Genomic DNA, 21,492 nt, shown 5'->3' on the forward strand with positions numbered 1-21,492 from the left:
GACAATGCTATATGCTAAGGATACAAGTAAGAAGGTGTACTCTGTTTATTTTAATCTAGCTTAGTCCCTCTTTTATGACCCTGGCTTCGCAAGCCTGTCATGCTAGTTATTCTATAAAATGCCCAACCTGGATTTTCCTGGTTGTACTATTCAGTTTATTCCTTTCTTACCTGTGTTTCTTGTAAACTGGGATTTGTACGTGAAGTGTTGATTTGAGTTAAACCTTTTGGTTGCAATACATCATAGGTGATCTTGTGTGTGATATTTTTAGAGGAATGAATATGAATATATACATATATATTCATATTCTTTTTTTTTTTTTCCTGAAAGGATACCCAAAGCATGTAACATAGTAAGGATGAGAAGAGGGAGATGCCTTCTACTTTTCATTATACCCTTTTCCTCTACTTTCTGAATTTTCTTACCCTTCATGCTTCACTGCTTAATTACCCACCCATCTCTTCTCCCAAACCTTTGGATCGCCTCTTTGCTGTCACCTACGAATGTTCCCTGCCTGCCTCTACAAGTTTGCCTTGAACCACTCTGCTCTTGATGGACTAGGATCTAACTGGAGTCCCCTTTATTCTTTTTTTGAGGTCCCTTCTCTGTTAGGGCCTCTCCGTGTACCGTTCCCCCTGCCGTGTCTTTCATGAGCTCTTTCTCATGGCAAGTATTCTCTCTTCAGAGAGGACTTCCCAGCCTACATGAACTCAACTCATCTGTACCACGAACATACCACTTCTTTATTTTCTTACCACCGTCTGATATTATCTTACTCACTTATTTGCATACTTGTTGATAGTCTATTTCTCTTCCTTGAGTGTAATATCACCTCTCTGAGAGCAGGGATTGTATTCCCTGATTCTAAAATTATGCCTGCCACATGATAGGCATTCTTTAATTACTTGTTGATTTAATTAATTAATCTGGGGGGATTTCTGCAGAGATTATCCAGGTGGTAAGATTATGGATCATATGTATTTAAGAAAAGTATTATTTTTTTAAGCTGACACAGACTAATCCAGATTATTATTCTGAGGATACCCACAGAACCCTACTCTCAAGCCTTCTCAGACCCCAAGTAATGGAGATTTCTTAGCAACCTGTGTGGATACTACCTCTTTATTCTGCAAATGAAGCAGCTGAGGTTCTGGGAAATTATAACTTGTTTGGGATCACAGAGCGGATCAGTAGCAGTCTCGGGGCTTTGGCTCAGAACACTGTTGTGACAGTTCGGCTCCGCTTCCTCTCCTTCCTTGCTGAGGATAGCTGCAAGAATGTTCATCATTTATTAGCCTATAGTTTCAGTTTGGGTTTTGAAATGCTGATAGAGCACAGAGGAAAGGGTTGAGTTTTGAGAAGAGTATATCTCAGAGTCTTCTGAGAGTATGAGAAGTTTGCTTTCAGGGCAAGCAAAGTAATTTTAAAAGTTACATTCAGGGGCACCTGGGTGGCTCAATTGATTAAGCGTCCAGCTCTTGATTTCAGCTCAGGTCATGATCTCAGGGTCATGAGCTCAAGCCTCGGGTCCAGCTCCGCGCTTAGCGGGGAATCTGCTAGAGATTCTGTCTCTCCCTCTCGCACCCCCAACCCCCAGCTCTTGTGCATGTGTACGCATGCTCTCGCTCTCTAAAATAAATCTTTAAAAAAAACAAAGCTGCATTCAAATCCTCTAGGAGAAAGTATAACAAGGAATTGTAAAATACGTGAGCATGTGGTCTCTGTAGTGGCAGTGCTAGTGCCTGGATGCAGTGGTGGGAGGTGAAATTGAACCTTGTGAAAGCCCTGGCGTGTTCCTGTTGTGTAAGCACCGGGGATTCTTATTTTATTTTATTTTTTTACATTATTTGTTTATTTATATGAGACAGAGAGAACCTGCAAGTGAAAGTGTGAGGAGGGGGACGGAAGCAGAGGGGGAGAGGGAGAAGCAGGCTCCCTGCTGAGCAGGGAGCCAGAATCAGTACTGGGTCCCAGGACCCTGGAATCCTGACCTGAGCCGAAGGCAGACGCTTCACTGACTGAGCCACCCAGGCGCCCCTAGATTTTATCTTTAAGTAATCTCTACACCCAACGTGGGGCTCGAGCTTACAGCCCTAAGATCAAGAGCACACACTCCACCGACTGTGCCAGCCAGGTGCGCCCCCAGTGTTAGCAGAGTACCAACTAGATGCATTTTTCTGGCAGTGATAGAGGAATGAATTGGTATCAGAGAAACCAGTCGGGTAGCAGGATTAGCTAGTAATGTAGATAGAAGAAGAGGATTTGAAGGTGGATAATGGTAGCAGGAATTAGAAAGGTCAGATTTCTAAGACTTCCAAAGAGAAATTCAAGAGACTGCATTCAAGGTGGAATTTGGTGACAGATTTCATATAGAGAGCAAATGAGGAAGGTGGATTAAGTTTTTTAACATGGTTCTCTGGGTGAAAATTTATGATGTGAATTTTTAATAAAGGATTAAATTAATTTCTGAGATAGAAGATATAAGAGAAAAGAGTAGGTAAGAAACAAACGAGCTAAGTTTGGAACACATTAAGTTTGAGATACCTTAGGACAATTTGTATGAATTTAACACTCAAGGACAAGTTTTTTCATTATTTGCATTTTGAAGGTAAAGTCACAGGAGGGGATGAGATACCCCAAAGAAAATATGTTGAAGGAGAGAAAAAGCCTGGGAATGGGGTCCTGGAGAAGTTCTATATTAAAGGAGGAAGGAATGCACAGAAAGGAGTCAGACATATGGGTATTAAAAAGGAAAAGAGAGAGAGAGCATAAGCAAGTAGGAGAGTGTCAACAGTGTGACTCTTCAGATGAGTCTGAAGAGGGAGCAGCAGCTGGGCAATTCAACAGCCATTTGCAACTTTAGGCAGAACACGTAATGTTGTGGCCCCTGTTGACTGCTTGGCCATAAAGTTTAACTAGACCAGTATTCAGACTTTTAGCTAATACTGAAAATTATTAAGGAAATGGATCCAGGTTTTGTACTTTTTCATGAGTGCTATTTTTAGTTCTAATCCAGTCATCGAATTAATCAGGATCTTGCCTAAGAAATAATCTACCAACCATTTGATTTAAAGCAGAGTTAGGACAGGAGCCTATCTGTGTTAATGAAAGGATAAGCTATGTAGGGGCGCTTGGGTGGCTCAGCGTTAAGCGTCTGCCTTCGGCTCAGGGCGTGATCCCGGCATTCTGGGATCGAGCCCCACGTCAGGCTCTTCCACTGGGAGCCTGCTTCTTCCTCTCCCGCTCCCCCTGCCTGTGTTCCCTCTCTCGCTGGCTGTCTCTCTCTCTGTCGAATGAATAAATAAAATTAAAGAAAAAAAAAGATAAGCTATGTATTTCATTCATGGAAGAAGCGACTAGCCTATGTCTTGGGGATTCCTCAGCACCTGAGTACAGATGTGGATAGGCTTTTGTGTATCTCCTAGGAGACTGAGGTGTGCCGTAGCTCAGACACAGCATGGCTATTTAAAACTCTGCTCTTACCCAGTTAATTCATACAGACCAGAGATTGAGCATGTAACAATGTAATCTCTACTGGAAACCCTTTTGTATAGGAGCTGATCTGAAAAGTTTGGATATATAGCAAGTAGATTGATATCTCCTGGTGTATTGCTAGATTCTTAATCTAAGACCAAATCCTGGTCAGTTTTCTTCTGCTTGCTTAATGTTTGCTGAAAATCTCACCCTAGATGATAAAGGAAAATAGAAGGAAAAGTCCAGAACTCTGAAACAGCCTTTCAGAAGTCTTTTGAACCATGGTGTTTGCAAGTTAAATACTTGTTAATGGAGATAATCAGTTTCGATTAATGGTTAATATTCCTTAACATTTTAGACGAGATTGTACAAAAAAAGAGTATCCATTTCTGGAAGTAGCTTTTGAATAAGAGCACTTTTAAATGTAAAATTGTGTATGAAATCTACATTCAATTTTGGTTTTGTTTACCAGGATCCATGTTCTCACAAGCTATGAAGAAATGGGTGCAAGGAAATACTGACGAGGTAAATTCTACTTTTAGTGTAAAGAAATTCCTGTTTATAAGTGGCACCTTGTGTAAGTAAGGTTTCAGGTTTTCTCTTTCTTTAGTTCCCGTGTTTAAGCGGCACGTGGCACGTTGCTCCTTTATCCAGGATGTAACAAGAAAGGGTGGGCCCTTTTTAGCATCTGACAGTTGCCTCATGGGGGCAGTGCAGGATCTTTGGTTCAGAGGCTCTGGCCACTGAAAAATACCCATGCCTTCAGATTTTCATCAACCAGCAGGCATCAGTAGAAACAAAAAGCTCAGATGTTTCCTTCCTCACTGTCAGTTTTCAGAAGAGGCTTGCTTTTTGACTAGTTAAGTACATTGAGAGAAGTGAGTGGAAAAAGAAAAATTTTTGTTTTGATCATCTAACATGAAAATAGTCATGATGTTGGATACCCAGTAGCTGACCGTAGAAGACAGTGAATGAACAGCACGTTAATGTAGCGTCGCCAGAGGGTGGTCCAGGTGCATTCAGACGTGGAATGTGCTGCTTATCCAAAGAAGTGGACATGATATGTGTATATAATTGTGTTTAGAGCACTGATAATGTCTTGATTTTTCTAATGAATAACCATTATCAACAGTTTGAATTGGGTTTTTTCTGTTGTTTTGGTGTTTTTTTTTTTAAGGCCCAAGAAGAGCTAGCTTGGAAGATTGCTAAAATGATAGTCAGTGATGTTATGCAACAGGCACAATATGATCAACCTTTAGAGAAGTCTACAAAGGTAAGGATGACTTGTTCTGATCTAGCTTGTATAAAACTGGAAAGAATTTGAGTCCAGATATATAAAAATAAAAAAGGACATAAGGGAAATGATCCTTCTGCCTTTGAAGGATTAGCTGCTCTAGAAACTGACCTCTCATCATGAACAACTGGGTAACTAACAAACTAAATGTAACAACTATTTCCAGATACTGGACAATAGGCAGTAGAGGTCTGTAATCCTCAAAAGAAGGGTAACATTGACTTGATCCGTAGCTCACTGCCCAGAAGCAATTTTCAAAGTGCAGGGAGGGGAGAGCCTAACAGAGTTCATAGCGTTGCTGAATTAAGGAGTCAGAAATCAAAGTATGGATAGCCCAAGGTGGCTAGAAGTCATAGAGCAGTATACCAGAAAAGGAGCTTCACAGAAAGAAAGCTCCAGAGTTTATCTCCTTATGAGAGGTCCCTTGAAGTCCTTGGCCAAATACTGATCTATACATGTATTGGGTGAAAATGCCCATGGGGAGGGAAAAAACTACCAGAAATTAGTAGACTGAGCAATTCCTGAAACATGGGGTTAGGAATAGGTCACACCCCTACTGACCAGTGTGGATAGATCTTATAATGTATAAGACATTGGATAGTGTCCTCAGAAACATTATGCCTTACTACTGGAGCTAAACCCTAGAATAAAGCACTTTAACCAACCTTGAAAGCCACTTTTGAAAGGATCAAACTCTTTAAGTAAGAACTGCATGCCAGAGCAAAGGCCAACCCTCTTTAAAGGAACACAATGAAGTTCAGCACTCAACAGTATAAAACAACAGTGTCTGCCATCCACTGCATTACTGGGTATGCAAGGAAGCAGAGAAACTTGACCCACAGTCAGGAGAAAATGCAATCTATAGAAAAATAGATTTTTCTATTTTCCACACCCTAAAAAAATACTGAATACAAAAGAACTCAAGAAAAGGGGGGAAAGAGAAGAAAGAATCCTGTGGGACAAATGAAAGACAAATAGCAAGATAGTAGTTTTAAATGAAATCATATTAATCACCACATTAAATAAAAATGGTCTGAATAGTCTAGTTAAAACAGAGATTGTCTGATTACATAGATAATGGCAGAACCTACTTAGATGCTCTCTGGAAGAAGCCCACTTTAAATATGAAGACATAGGCCAAAAGTAAAAGGATGGAGAAGATATACCATGCAGACATTATCAAAAGTAATTTGGACTGCCTGTATTAGCACAGGTCAGAATAAAACTTCAAAACAAGGAATATTACCAGGCAAAAAAAAGGACATTTTATATGATAAAAAGGTCAGTTCATCAAGAAGACATCAAGAATTCTAAATGTGTATGCATCTGATAACAGCTTGAAAACACATAAAGCTAAAACTGATAGAACTACAGGGAAGATACACAAATCCATAATGGCTGTCGAAATCTCCAGCAGTTAGAGATTGCAGCAGCCCTGTGTCAGTAATGGATAGAACCACACTGTCGACCAGCTTGACTTAGGGGACATTTATAGAACAGTGCGTTCAGCAGCAGCAGGGTACACGTTCTCTTGGCCAACACATAGAACATTTATCAAGATATACTATATTCGGGGCCATAAAACAAGTTTCAATAAATTATAAGGATTGAAATCAGTCTATTTTCTTACCAAAAAGAAACTAATCAAGAAGTCAGTTGCAGAAGGATGTGTGGAAAATCCCCCAAGTATTTGGAAATTAAATAGCATACTTCTTAGTCTTCCACTGGTCAAAGAAGAAATCAGAACGGAAGTTAGAAAATATTTTGGACTGAATGAAAATGTTTACAGTATTGTGGAATACTGCTAAAGCAGTCCTTAGAAGGAAATTTATAGCATTAAATGTTTACATTAGACAAAAAAAAAAGTTTTCAGTCTTCTATCTTAAACTAGGAAATGAGTAAATTAAACCCAAAGGAAGAAGAAAAAAGGAAATATTAAAGATAAAAGTGAATATGGGGGGTACTTGGGTGACTTAGTTAAGCATCCGACTCTTGATCTCAGCTCAGGTCTTGATTTCAGGGTCATGAGTTTAAGCCCTATGTTGGGCTTTAAAAAAAAAAAAAGGTGAATATCAATTACATAGATAATAGAGAAAAATCAAAAGCTGGCTCTTTAAAAAGACCAATTAAATTGATAAACCTCTAACAAGACTGACTGGGGGGTGGGGGAAAAGAGATTAGACATGAATTACAGGTACCAGGATTGAAAGAGGGGACATCACTACAGATCCTAAAGTTATTAGAATGATAATAGTTGACTATTATGAACAACTTTATGCTAATTAATTCAACAGCTTGAATGAGATGGAGAAATTCCTTGAAATATATAAATTACCAGAGCTCACTCAAGAAGAAATAGGTAACCTGAATAATACTGTATCTATTAAATTGAATTTGAGGAATTAATATGCAAATATATACGGACCTCAATAGCAGAAAAAAAAATTTCAAATTAAAAAGTGGGCAAAGAACCTGGAAAGACATTTTTCCAAAGACATACAAATGGCCAAAAGGTACATGAAAAGATGCTTAATATCACGAACCATTAGGGAAGTGTAAATCATAACCACAGTGAGGTATCCCCTTATACCTGTTAGGATAACTGTTATCAAAAAGACAAGCAGTAACAAGTGTTGACAAGGATGTAAGAAAAAGGAACCCTCGCTCACTGCTGGTGAGAACGTAAATTGGTACAGCCGTGTGGAGATTCCTCAAAGAATTAAAAATAGAACTACCGTATAGGTCTCGCAATCCCACTTCTGGGTATATATTTGAAGAAAATGAAATTGTTACCTCAAAAAGATACCTATACCCCATGTTCATTGCATAATTTATAATAGCCAGGTGTTACATAGAAATATGTGGCCCTGACAGTTGAATGGATCAAGAAAATTTAACCATAAAAAAAATGAAATCCTGTCATTTGTGACAATATGGATGGACCTTGAGGACATTACGCTAAGTGAAATAAGTCTGACATAGACAAATGCTGTATGACCTCACTTACATGTGGCATCTAAAAAAGTCGAACTCACAGAAACAGTAAAATAGTAGTTTCAGGGACTGGGGGTTAGGAGCAATAAAGAGATGCTGCTCAGAGGGTGCAAACTTCCAGTTATGAGGTGGGTTAGTTCTAGAGATTAATGTACAGCGTGGTGACTCTAATTAACAATATTGTATTATAGACTTGAAAGTTGCTAGTGGAATAGATTGTAAGTATTCTTACTGTTTTTAAAAAAGGTATTTATGTGAGGTGATAGAGGTATTAATCTTACTGTGATACTCATTTCACAATATATATGTATATCTAATTATCACATTATACACCTTAAACTTACACAGTGTTATGTCAGTCGTAACAATAAAATTGGGAGGTGGGAGAGAGAAAGTCAGTTTCCTTCCCATAAAGAAAACTCCAGGCCCAGATGGAATTTAAAGAAGAAATAATACTATTTCTAGACAAAGCTCCAGAAAATTGAAGAGGAGGTAATATTTCCCAATGCATTGTATGAGGCTGGCATAACCTTAACGCCAGACAAAGACATTACAAGAAAAGAAAGCTACAGGCTAGCGTCTCTCTTGAACATACACTCAAAATCCTTAACAAAAATACAAAGGGCACCTAGGTGGCTCAGTTGGTTGTGTCCAACTCTTGTTTTCAGCTCAGGGTCATGAGATTGAGTCCTGCATCAGGCTCTGCACTCAGCAGGGAGTCTGCTTGAGATTCTGTCGCTCCCTCTCCCTCTGCCCCTCCCCCTACTCGAGCTCTCAAATGAATAAGTAAATAAATAAATACGAGAAAACCAATCATCAGTATGTAAAAAGGATAGTACATCATGACAAGTGGGGTTATCCCAGGAAAGCAGGTTTGCTTTGATATTTGAAAATCAGTTGCTGGGGTGCCTGGGTGGCTCAGTCGTTTAAACGTCCAACTCTTGATTAAAGCTCAGGTCATGATCTCAGGGTCCTGGGATCAAGCCCCGAGTCGAACTTTGCACTCAGCATGGAGTCTGCTTGTCCCTCTCCCTCTATTCTTGAGCCCACTCATGCTCGCTCGCTCACTCTCTTTCTCTTTCTGGAATGAATGAATGAATGAATGAATGAATGAATAAATTTTTTTAAGGAAAATATCAGTTGCTGTTATAAAAAGAAAAATACATGATCATCTCAATAGATGCAGAAAGAGAATTTGACAAAATTCAACCATTGATGATAAAACTCTCAGGAAACTGGGAACAGAACAGAACCCCCTCAACCTGATAAAACTCACAGCTAAAATCATATGTAATAGGGAAAGACTGCATGATTCTAGGAAGAAGGCAAGGATACTTGTGCTGGAAGTCCTAAAAGGTAAAGAAAAAAAGGCCTATAAATTGTAATGGAAGGAGTAAAACTGGTTTTCTTTGCAGAAGACCTCATCATTTATGTAGACATTCCTGAGGCTGCTTTATCCAGTATGGTAGTGACTAGCTATGTATGCACAATGCAGAACATTTCCATTGTCACAGAAAGGTCTGTTGGACGGTAGTGTCTTCAGGAATCAACAAAAAAGCATTTGAACTAAGTTTAGCAATGCAAAAGAATATAAGGTTAATATACAAAAGTGAAGTACATTTCTATATACTAGCAATTAACAGAAATTGAAATTTTAAAAAGGATACAATCTACAGTGGCTTCCCAAAACATAAAATCCTAAGAATATATTCAACAAAATGTGTGTACGATTTGTACAATATACAGTACAACTGAGCAGAAGTAAGATTTAAATAAAAACAGATCATGTTTGTGAATCAAGAGACTCAGTGTTGTTAAGGTGCCATTTCTCCCCAGGATGATGATAGTGGTGGTGATAATGACTGAGGTGTAACTGACATATAACATTATGTTAGTTTCAGGTATACAGCATAAGGATTTGATATTTATATACGTTGCAAAATGGTCATCGCAAATTTTTTTTGTGATGAGAACTTCTCAGATCTCCTCTCTCAGCAACTTTCAGATACGTGATACAGTATTGCCTCTACTCTCCGTGCTGTACAAGATTATCCAAGATTACTGATTGGTTCAGTACAATCACAGTAAAAATGCCAGCAGGGTTTTTTGTAGAAATTGACAAGATAATTATAAAATTTATTGGAAGATTTAAAGTAACTAGAATATCAAAAAAATACAAACAAACATGCGGGAGGGGGAAGAAAATTGGAAGACTAACAGTACGTGGACACATGTATTATAAAGCTGCATGATCAGGGCAGAGTGATATTAGCATAAAGAGTACAGAAGTAGACCCAAATATATGAAGTCAATTGATTTTTGACATATCTGCCAAGGTAATTCAGTAGTAAAAAAGAAAGTCTTTGTAGTGTGCAGTACTGGAACAACTAGAAACATATATGGGAGGAAAATGAACCCCCTTCCTTATTGCACATAAGAATCAGCTCAGAATGGAGCATAGACCTAAATGTCAGAGCTAAAACTAAAACTCGTAGGAGAGAATCTTTGTGATTTGGGGTTAGGCCAAGATTTCTTAGATCAAACTAAGCATGAGCCATAAAGGAGAAAAACCGATAAATTGATCTTTATCAAAAGTAGAAACTTGTGCTTGTCAAAAGACCCTGTAAAGAAAATGAAACGGCGAGTTATAGACTGGGAGATGATCTTTGCAAAACAGCTTTCTGAGAAAGGAGTTGTATCCAGAACATCCACAAGCGAATACTCGGTTTCTCTATAGCTTCACCAGCTGGTTCCTGCTGTGTGTGCGTGAGCCACGCAGGTAGCCTGCAGAGAGTTGAGGCCCCCACGTAGCGTACCCCCCCACACACCCAGTCCTCTCTTCAAGCCAGATGGTCCCAGTTTCTTCAGCAGTTTTACTTTCTCTAACTTGAGTTGATTCACAGAGACTTCATGCAGTTGGAGAATTTCTGCTCATGTTCCTTCTGAAGGCATTAAACGACTCCTCTGTTATTTACATTAGCAAAAATTGGGAATCGGAATTAAATATGTTCAGATGACATCCCACATAACCCACAGTAGTTCGGAGGGCTTGCGCGTATATCAAGGCCCAGCATCCCCCTTTCTTCGCCAGCTGTTTACTCTCAGAACTGTCATTGCCAGAGCTTGGTTTAATTTTGAACTTTGCACTGCACTGATTCACACCAAAGCTCTGTTCACTCTCGCAGATTCTATCCTCTTTTCTGTGTAAGGGTGATAATTTTTATCTATGTTTATCCTCACTGGCTCAGACAAACCTAAAATAGCAAAGAGCAAGATAAAGGTATATGAAGTTGTGATTCCCCGTTATCTTTGAGGATCAAATGTTTAACAATATGAAAATGTCCTTTTAGGCACCATTTTAGATAGCAGGTATTTAAACTTAAGGCTTTTCATTTGAGTTGTGTGTTCAGATTTTATTATGATGTGCCTTTTATTTTTAGGATATACAGATATGTTTTGCTGTATTTTGTTTTTTAAGCTTGCCAGCCCTTCTCTTTGGCTCGCTAAGATACCTGTCCTGCCCGTCCTTAGGGATCGGCGGTGTCCTGGTGTGGAAAAAGTGCTAGGCTAAACAGAACTTGTTCGTTCCACTTTTCGTGAACATATGTGACCTTTTGAAAGTTACTTTACGTTTCCAAGTCTTATTTCCTCCTCAGTGGATCAGAGAAACTGGACAAGATAGTCTCCTAAGATCCCCTTCTGATACTCATTCCGTGATTATTTGAACATAACACATCCTACTTCCATGAAAGAAGACGCAGCCTCTCCAGCCTATGTTGAAGCCTCTCTGCTTTGAATGTCCTACTTTATGCTTGTCTATAGAACGTACTTGGCATTTAACATCAACTACCTCGCGTCATTTCTGAATTGTTTCATGTGTATATGTCCCAAGGAGCTTGTCCCCCACGGTGTTTGTTTCCTCCCCAGTGTTGTGAGTAAAGGGGTCTCCGCCTCGGGAACCTGGTGTGAGGTACTCTAAAGGTGGTAGAGTATTTTGTGTTACGTACGGCTGGCCTGATTTAATGAGTCCCCTGTGGATTGTCATCTAAGTTATTGTGGGTTTTTCCCCTGTTACAAACAATAATGAATGTGTGTGTATATAAATCTTTGCCCTCTCTAATGAGTATGCTCTATGGTTAATTCCTAGAAGCGGAATCACTCTGTCAAAGAGTAGACATTTTGTTCTCCTATCTACTGCGGACCGATAACAGCAGATCTGAGTGCCAGTCCTTGTTATGTAACCTTAGGATGAGTTGCTTGACCTTTTTAAAGCTTCTTTTCATTCATATGTAAATGAAGATGATTATAGCATTTTACCTCAAGATTGTAGTCAGATCCTGACCCTCAGAAGTGCTGGTGTGTAGTAAACACTAAGTGTTGGTTCCCTTCTTAATCTGTAATGATAATACGTCACGTCACGGTTTTAAAAATGTACCTCACCTTTTTCTTTCTTTTTTTTTTTCCAGCTATGACTCAAGACCTGAGATAAAGGAAATCTGCTTTTGAAAAATAAGAGAACTATTTTCCTTTGGTTGGATTCTTCAACACAGCCAATGAAAACAAAGCACTGTATTTCTTTTCACTGATTATCACTGTTGTTCCCAAGGAAGAATGGCGGACAATCCTAGACTTCCATCAGAAGCAGAGTGACATGCAGACACATTTGCCGCACGTGATGTTCACACAGTGAAAGTCATAAAGAGACAAAGTGGTATTGTTTACATTACTAGAAAATTCATAGCTTTCCAATGGCAATAACCCATTTATGAAAGAGTTTTAGTCCACTGGAATAGACAGGGACCACATACTGTGGGAGGCAGACAAGCGTAGAGCTGATGTTTGATGCACATTCTGTAGCGCTGGCCCATCCCTACAAGAACCCCAAAGCAGGTACCGGAAGTGCTTTGCTTTGGCCTCCTAAACAAACAGGTGAGTCAGCCCCTCCGAGAGCCAGGCAGCTCAGAGTGGCAGTGCGGTGCTAGCGGATTGTTTTCCTTCAGCGGAGTGGGGCGAGGGCTCCCTGGCAGTCTTCCTTCACAGAGGCATTAACTGGGAAGGAAGCTGGCTGACAGGTCAAGTCTCAGTGACATTGTCCTTCCCTTTGGTGACAATATGCAATTTTCACATTTTAATTGCTCCTGAGATGCAGTATACTGAAAACCAGCCTCCCCTGCTAACAAAAAGATGAGTCTCCTTTACTTTGAGCATGAAGACTAGCTCTTCTCGAATACTCTGCTCCAAGTTACTTAACTTTCCCTTCAGAATACATGTGGAAAAGAAGGAAGAGTACCAATCACTCCAGTTTCCCCCTGTGATACCTTGGACGAAGTGTTTATTCCCAGATTGTGTGGTATTTGTTTTGTTTTTCCATTCTTTTTTTTTTTTTTTTTTTTTTTTAATAAGATTGGCAAGCAAGGGTTGGGGCGGGCCGGATAAGCACTCAGCCCTGACGCCTCCCGTTTCTTTGCTGTGAGTTGGGAAGTGTGCAGCTGGTGGCCTTTGTTCTTTGTGTCTTTAGGAGAGCGGGAGATTCCCTCACTGCACTTGCACTTGGTCAGCTGCTGGGTCTGGACCTCGCTGCCGTCAGCAGGGCCGCCCCGCTGGCGAGCACACTCCACTGGCCAGGCAGTGCCGATGCTGCTTCAGGGCACGTGACTGAGGGGGAGAGAACGTTCTCTTAGGTGTTACTGCTTTTGCTCAGACTTTGCAAAAAAGAAAAAAAGAAAAAAAAAGAAATATATATATATATATAAATATATAATTATTAATCACCTCTGTCCTTGAGAAAGTCCTGAATGAATAGAGAATTTATTCCATTGCAATATTTGACTGTATAGGGCACACTGTTTCATCAACAGAAGAAGCAAAAAGGCTGTGTATAAGTTTTTGGTACCATGTACCACCTCTGTTATTCTTCTAAAGCAAAGTATTCATGTACTTAAACCATATTCTATTTAATTGTGTTTGATTTTAAAAATATATATATATATGAATTATATTTAAAATTGTGTCAGCTTTCTGCTTTCAGGGCACTTATGGCTCTTCTACTGAAATGTGTTGATTCTTCCAAATATTTCCGTTTGCTTTACGAAAACCCAGACATGAGCCACTCCTGGACTTAGCCTTGTGTTTGGAGTGTATGGCATAGACCTGAGGTTTTATTCAGTGTATTTGCTGTGATTAACTCATTTTGTTCTTTTAACAAAGTATTTCCATCCTTTCACTTTGCTTCAACCTTTAAGTAACAGAAAAGCAATATAAAGGTCATAGAATAAAATGTGGCTTTGGGGTGACTCTTGCTGCCTCTGCATGTTTTGGGATAACAACTTCTGTAAGACTCTAGGCTATTTAAACTCGTGCTTTCAGTTAATATATAGTAATTTCTTTGTATACATTTTGTGCTTCTGAGCTGGAGATGTCAGTAGTCATTAGGTTCTTATAAAGAGAAGAATAGCAAGTTGGAGACTTGGTTACTTTCTTCTGCCCCACCTGCTGTGGGACACAGAAGCAGATGGTGGCCCGAAATTATTAGCTGGATTTCATATTTGATCAGAAGTAGATCCTTGTACTTACATTACAATTGGAATTGGATTCAGTCTGACATTGAGCACCACTGCGTTCCAGGCTCTGTGCGGTGCGCCCACAAAATACAATGCCTCGGCAGGACTTTCACAGGCTCGAGGAATCCGTTGAACATCCGTCTTTATCATGTTGTTGACGTCATGTTAGAAACTGTTAGAAAAGGTGTTCGTGCAAGAGAGGGACCTTTTGTAACTTGCCATGTCTTCATCACTCCTGTAAGATTTGATGAGAGTAAAAAGCAAATGTCAACCAAGTCCAGCAAAGAGCAATAAAACAGGGAGCAACTTTTTGTAACCATTTCAACTTGGGTTTCAGTATTCAGTAGAGCTTTAGGAAATGTAGTAATGCGCATTTCTGGAGCTGTGATGAGTTCAGTAGGAACTTGGAGGGGAAGGTCACTCTGAATTGTAGACAATTACAGACCTCTTTGTTGTCTTACGTACCAGTAGGTAAGCACCTGCTGAAGCAGCTGACCTCTCTCTCTCTCTCACTCTCTCTCTCTCTCTACTGACACTGTTTGGGGGCACCCGCCTGACTCACACTGACCCTGCTCTCCTGCCAGCAGGAGAGGGGACCATGTCCGTGTACCCAGTGACCTTTCCCTCTTCTCCCCTCCCCCACACACCAGTTGATGAGACCAGATGATCGAACTTCTGATCCAAACAGGCCCAAGACAGTTCTTTTTCTTAAGAATTTTGCAAGGGGAAGGAGAGAGACCCTCTCGGTTTGCAGCTTGTGTGGGGCCCTTAGAAAGTCAGGACCCGTGGGCCGTACTACATGGACAAGCAGAGAGGTTTAGAAGTAGAAATAGAGGAACAGGAGTGCGAGCAAATCAGATCAGCTACTTACTTCATGGGTTTCTGGATCTGATTCTCCATCCTTCCTGTGGACTCTGTTCATCTCTCAGGTATCCTTAGAATGCGTCTTGGGTTTTCAAAAATCAGTCTAAAGTGACTTTTTATTACCTGCAACCAAAAGGACCTTGACTAAAGTACTACCAGACTGTTCTAATAAACTCCTGATCATGCGTCCTCAGCGTGTTTGCAAAATACCCCTACATTCAGGAGAATTTTTCTTTAGTAAACCTTTGGTCATTTTGTGAATTCTCTCAAAATGGAATCCTCAACTAATGGAGCTAAAAGACACTTCCTCATTTTTATAGGGAGGAGTTACTCAGGCACAGGTCCTTAGCCTACTGTGGGATAGTCATGGTTAGAACTCAGGCCTTCTGGACCAGGACCTTTTCATGCTTCCCAACATCCTTCTAAAGGATAAACACCATCCCCGCTTTTAGCAACTGTAATGAACCCAGAAATAGAGGGCATTTCTACCAATGGGGGCCGTGATTATTACAAAATAGGTTCATGCTGACCATTTATATGGACTAGACAAGACATCTGGCCTTTGGCTGAACCATAAGCGGGAGGAAATCCCAGCAAAACGCTCCAGGTTCCAACTTAGGAGACCCATGCTAATACTTAGCTTATGAGGCCCCTCACAGATAAGCACTGTGGGCACTTACGAGGCCTGCTGGGGCAGGGTCGGGAATGGCTAGGAGTAAGAACTATGGTGCTGTAGGGCTTTGGGACAGGTGGAAATGGCCACGGCGTGGCGACTCTTGGAAGGATCCGTATGAGCAAAAGCCTAGAGGACATTCCTGCTCAGGGAGGAGGAAGTTCATCTGCTTGCCTGTCACGTGGGGTAGTGAGTATTTCTGCCTTAGTAGCTTTATGCAACCAAATATTTCCTCAGCCTGTGCCCCTCAAACCGCCTGCTCCGGTACAATGCGAGTGTCCGAACTCACCTGGAATAATAGAGCCTCTTGCCCAGGGGTGCTGGTGCCCCTCCGCCAGGCACCGCTGAGGCACCGACACTACGGCCGCTGAGTTGGACCCTGTATTCGTGAGCACAGGCTGGGGCAGCTGGGCCCTCGGGGCCTGTGGTGGGCAGGCAGGGTGCCTAGAAAAAGCGGGCTCAAGTTCAGCTCAGAGGGACCTGGGAATTGCCAAGGAGCAAATAGGATTTTGGGGACTGGCATTTCCCGACTTCAGGTATCTGAGTCCCCCATCTTGAATGTGCCTTCAGGCTCACCCCTAAAAGATCCCCAGCCGGCCTGTCGCAGTAAGAGTCCTGCCCGCCATGCGCCTCGTGGAAAGGCCCCAGCTAAACAGCGCCGTGGGCCTCCACGCGGTGCGGAGCTCTGAGCGGCGGGCCCGACCTGGCGTGCTCACCAGAACCCAGCGGGCTCCACCCAGACCTTCGGTCTCCTCCTCTTGACAGAGAGCAACCTTCTGTTCCTTCTAATGACAGAGCCACTGGTTTAGCAAATGTTTGCCGTTTCCGAAGTATTTGTAATGCCTGCGAGGGCCGGGCTCCGTTTACAGTGCAGGGACACGGGAAATAAACTTCTGGGCCACCCGGAGCTCCCATTCTACTGAGGAGGGGATAGGCGTCGGACGCTCCCTCTATAATTGCTGGTGTTTTTTGACTCAAGATAGCCTTTTGAGCCGATGATTGAACACCCTTTCCTTACAGAGACCTGCAGGGGGTCACTAGGCTTTCCTGACCCATAAAGGAGACCCACAGAGTAGAAGGGGCCTAAGAAGGGCTCGCTCTTCCGAGAGCACCCGCCCCTTGAGGACTGGCCGCCGCGCCATTCTTCCATTTACTCCCTGCAAGACTAGAACACTCAGGTGTTGAACACCTGGTTGACGAGGGGCAGCACCTTGATGTCTGAGGCCATCACGCAAATCTGTCTGAGTGAGGTAGGCTCAGAAGAGGCCAAAGGCTCCGTCTGAGCCCCCAGGGGCTCTCTGCAGAGCTTCGGGAAATGTGAATTCTCAGAAACCAGAAACGAGAAGGCTAGTGGTGTAAAGTTCCCTGCGCGTGAGACGAAATCCCGGCCTTGGAAGAGCCGAGCTAGGCATTGAGCTGATTCCGTGAGGTGATGGGCTCTTTTCTGAGTTCTGCTTTCATGATAACGACAATAAGCAACAGCACTGAGTACTTAACACCGTGCACTGGAAGGTAAGTACCTGCTCTCCCCTCGTGTGAGGGAGGCTGAGGCTGCGGAGGCCGCGGAGGCCGGTCCAGGCAGTGAACCGGCCCTCTTCCCCACCTCTCTGCTCTGTCGTAAATCGCCATCGGCTCTTCCCGCATTGTGCCGCTTGTGGGTACTCGCTCAAGACTCATACAGCAGATGCGGAAGCTTTCCGGAAAGGGGGACTGTGGCTTTAAAACACTCCATCCATCCCTTGCTCCAAAGCAGTGGTTCGCAAACTTCCACATGCATCAGGATCCCCTGGAGAACTTGTTAAACCGTGCATTTCTCGGCCTAACCCCATTTCTGATTTAGTCGGTCCGGGGTAAGGGCTGAGAATTTGCCTTTTTAACACATCTCCAGGTGATGCTCTTGCAGCTCCGGAGCCCAGACTTTCGAGAATCACTGCCTTCAAATCGTTCCTGTAAATTGGGAACTGAATGTTTTCATTCCCTTTTATCGGAAATGCCCGTGCCACACAGAAATGGAATTTGAGGCTTATTACTCGTGAGTCGCCCAAACAAGCACATATATCCTTTATTAGTATTCAGATGTTAATGCCAGGAACACCCAAACACCATCCCACTGTCTTAGTCACTGAGCCGGTCTGAGACCATAGAGGCAAGTGTCTCCCCCTGGGGTACGGCTTGGAAGAAGCCATGGTCTAGTCTCAGCCCCACGGGCTCCCTCCCCCCCTTGTCCCCCTCTCCATGCCCTGTGCCTTTGCCAGGGACAGTGCACCTGATAATGTTCCTCCAGGGCTGAGCCTTGGGCTGTTGGGATCACACCCGAGGCCCCAGTGGAATCTTTGGTGCAATCCCTGTCTGGTCCATTTCCTTCCAGTATGTCCCCCAGCTCCTTGATGCCAGCTGCCCTCTGAGGTCTGGACTATGCCGTTCTTGACCTGTCTCCCTTGCTGTCCTCCTTTTCCAGTCCCTCCCATAGGACAGTGGTAACTTGTTCTTCCTTTCTGCCCCGCTTCATCTCCCTCCTCCCCGTTTCTTTCTTCAGCACGTATTTCCTGGGGACTTATTATATGGCTCTTCTAGTCACTGGGGGTACAGCAGTCCCCAGAACACACATAGTGCGCGCCCTCCTTGCAGTCTAGAAAACAATGACGATTGATGCGATGAGTGTTACGGGAGAGCACGAAGAACCTGTTGGGGGCAGTCTGGGTGGACCCCTCTTTGCGAGTCACAGACTTCCTGATCATCTCAGTCTTCCTCCAGAGCGTGTCCATTCCGCATGGATCTCTTTCCTCAAAATACCCTTTCTTCCCGGCCCGACACTCCTCCCCACCCTCCCCCCCTGCAACTGGACCAGGACTTCATATCGGCATATTGGCAGGACTGCCCACTGCTGGCCGATGCTCTTTCCATATCCTTGTTCCACGTCCTCCGTTGCTACGTGGGGCGGCTGTCCTCATCTCTGCCCCCTGCCCGGCTCCGGGACACGCCCAGCTATCTTTCTCACTCCTTCATTGCCACCCCCAAGGCACTTCACTGTCCATGATGATAACGATCTACCCAGCAACTCTCCTTAGAACTCTTTGGCCTTCTTCGTTCTCAAGAATGTATTTCGCTTCAGTCACACCCATAACTAGGTCTTGTCATCTGCAACTTCTCTGCCTCTGGTCCCCGCTCACATTTTAGCCCGCCACACAACCGACCGACGCAAGAACCACTATAGACTCCTTCTACTGGGATGGGTGAAAAGCGGGGTGGGAAGAAACTTCGTAATCGTTCCGGGGGCATGCCCTCACTGTTACAAGAGTTAGGTTTTGTAAACCAGCCTTTCAAAGAGCAACTTCAAAAGCAATAAGTGCATACTTTTGTTTGTAAGGATTATAAACTTTCACCTACATGGTAAGTTGGGGATGGAGGGAGAACTGTCCTAACGCGGTGACTTGGATCAGACTTTCCAATGGCAGTATCAGACTCGTATCTTAAAATGCTGCATCTCAGACCACTGAGATGCGATTGAAGGATATATACTTGAAGAAAGTGGCTCTGGATATGATGAAGACGGTGACATCTAAGATGCATGTAGAGACTTTGAATAGAATTGTTACTTGACATGTAAGAATGGGGGGAAAGCAATATTTTGTACTTACGTATTATTGTATATAATGTTATTTTAAATACGCATGTGTAACAAAATAAATTAGATACTATAATTCGACATCTGACTATTTCATCGACATTCCTAGAAGTTTGAATTTATCCAGGTTGATCCCTTAATTTTAAGAAAATGTTTTCATTAGGAAAATAGGGATTTGCCTTAAATATAAAATCTCCTGTATCATTGATGAACTCCCTGTTGCTGCTGAATAAAGTCCAAGCTCCCTATGTAGCATTTAACACCCTGGCCGATCTAGCCACCTAGATCTTGGAACGCTAGACTTTAAGCCATACTCTTTGCACCCTTTCTTCAGTGGGCTTTCACACCTCTGAGCCTGTGCCTTTGCTCAAGCAATGCCTACAGTTTAAAATGTCCTCCCCCACGCTCTGCCTGGAGAAGTCCTTCTCGCCTCCAAAGTGCTTCTCACTTCCTCCTCTGCCTTTTATCCAGAACCTTCCCTGGTGCCCAGTCTGTCTGAGTTCCCGGAGCACGTCCCCACACAGCATCCAATATGGCGTCTTGGAGGGCTGGTTCTGCACAGGTCTGCTTCGCCAGATGTGAGTGAGCTCTTCCCAGGGAAGGGCTGGGGTTGATCCACAGAGCATGGCCCAGGAGATGCTGGAGGGGGAAAAAAAACCCACAAAACTTGCTTGCTTTAAATGAGGCCTGGCTAATGGCCTTCCAGGCCCATCTACCCAGAATCAGAACTAAGCCTTTCTATGCCTTAGGGGCTGAAGGGGTCCCCGCTACCTGCTCCTGGCAAGAGGCTGGTGTTGAGATGTCATTTTCTTGTACGACTCTAGCAATTCCTAAGGTCTGACTCAAGTGTCTGACTGCCCTGAGACCCTTTCACAAGGTCTGCATCATCAAAATTATTTATCATAATCATACTAAGACATTAAGTGCCTTTTCCATCAGGTGAGTATTTTGTACTGACAATGCAAAAACAATCAAAAGTTTATTCCATTAAAAAAAGTGGGGGGAGGTGGACATCTGGGTGGCTCAGTTGGTTAAGCAACTGCCTTCGGCTCAGGTCATGATCCTGGGGTCCTGGGATCAAGCCCCGCATCAGACTCCCTGCTCAGCGGGGAGGCTGCTTCTCCCTCTCCTGCTCCCCCTGCTTGTGCTCTCCCTCTCTCTCTTTCTCTGTGTCAAATAAATAAATAAAATCTTTAAATGGTGGGTGAAACTTCCTACATCTTAACAGGAATCTGGACAATGACACGGAAGTGGACCAGCGGTCATTATATTCTGCACCATCATGCACCTGTCCTAAAAAAAAAAAAAAAAAAAAAAAAAAAAAGCCAGTTTCCCGTAAGAATGTCCTTGGTGAAGCAGAAACAATTCTTAATTTTATTAAATCTCAACCCTCAAATACATGTTTTTTAATATCTTGGGGGACAAAACGGGAAGGACGGATAAAGCACTTCTGCACAGCGAATATGACGGCGGCCCCAGGAAAGCACTTATGCAATTGTTAGGGCTGTTAGCAGAACCAGCCACTGTTGTCACCGGCTACTGTGAACGACAGCTGACTAACCGGCTGTTCAGACCTGGCCCTTTAAAAGACGTCTTCTCGAAAACGAACGAAGTAAGCCTATGGCTTTGAGAAGAAAACACTGACAGTATTTATTGCCAAGGATAAAATGCGAGTTTTCCAGCAAAATTTCGAATTTTGGAGCACCGGTCCTCACCACCGTGAGCTGGAGAGCTTCCCATTCTTACAAGACCTTTTCATTGCAAGAAGATTAACAGATGTGATTTTTTTTTTTTTTTAGATACTGTCTGATGAGATGTGTCAACATTTGGAAGATCCGCATAATCCGATGAACCAAGGTTTCCCAAATGACAAATGCGTGATGTGCAGAACCACACATAGGGAAGAGAGTCACTGGAAGCACAGGATAAACCAATAGAGCGTGAAGGGTTGCAGAGATGAAATGAGTTGAAAAAGCCTGAGACAAGTGGTGGCAGGAGCGAGAAGTCC

The 21,492-nt window shown here is 42.8% G+C and overlaps 1 protein-coding gene across 1 annotated transcript in view; it reads left to right on the forward strand.

Moving 5' to 3' along the window:
* Positions 1–19,565, forward strand: part of AKAP10 (A-kinase anchoring protein 10) — an 81,064-nt gene extending 61,499 nt beyond the window's left edge. The window contains exons 13-15 of the mRNA XM_045778326.2: positions 3,947–3,999; positions 4,652–4,747; positions 12,229–19,565. Of these exons, the coding sequence (XP_045634282.1) occupies positions 3,947–3,999; positions 4,652–4,747; positions 12,229–12,234 (155 nt within the window). The 3' untranslated portion in view covers positions 12,235–19,565. The remainder of the gene's footprint in view (positions 1–3,946; positions 4,000–4,651; positions 4,748–12,228) is intronic.
* The last annotated feature ends 1,927 nt before the right edge of the window (positions 19,566–21,492 follow it).

The sequence above is a fragment of the Ursus americanus genome, chromosome 14 (genome assembly GCF_024610735.1).
Source record: "Ursus americanus isolate L20-20 chromosome 14, mUrsAme1.1.p, whole genome shotgun sequence".
Taxonomy (NCBI): Eukaryota; Metazoa; Chordata; class Mammalia; order Carnivora; family Ursidae; genus Ursus; species Ursus americanus.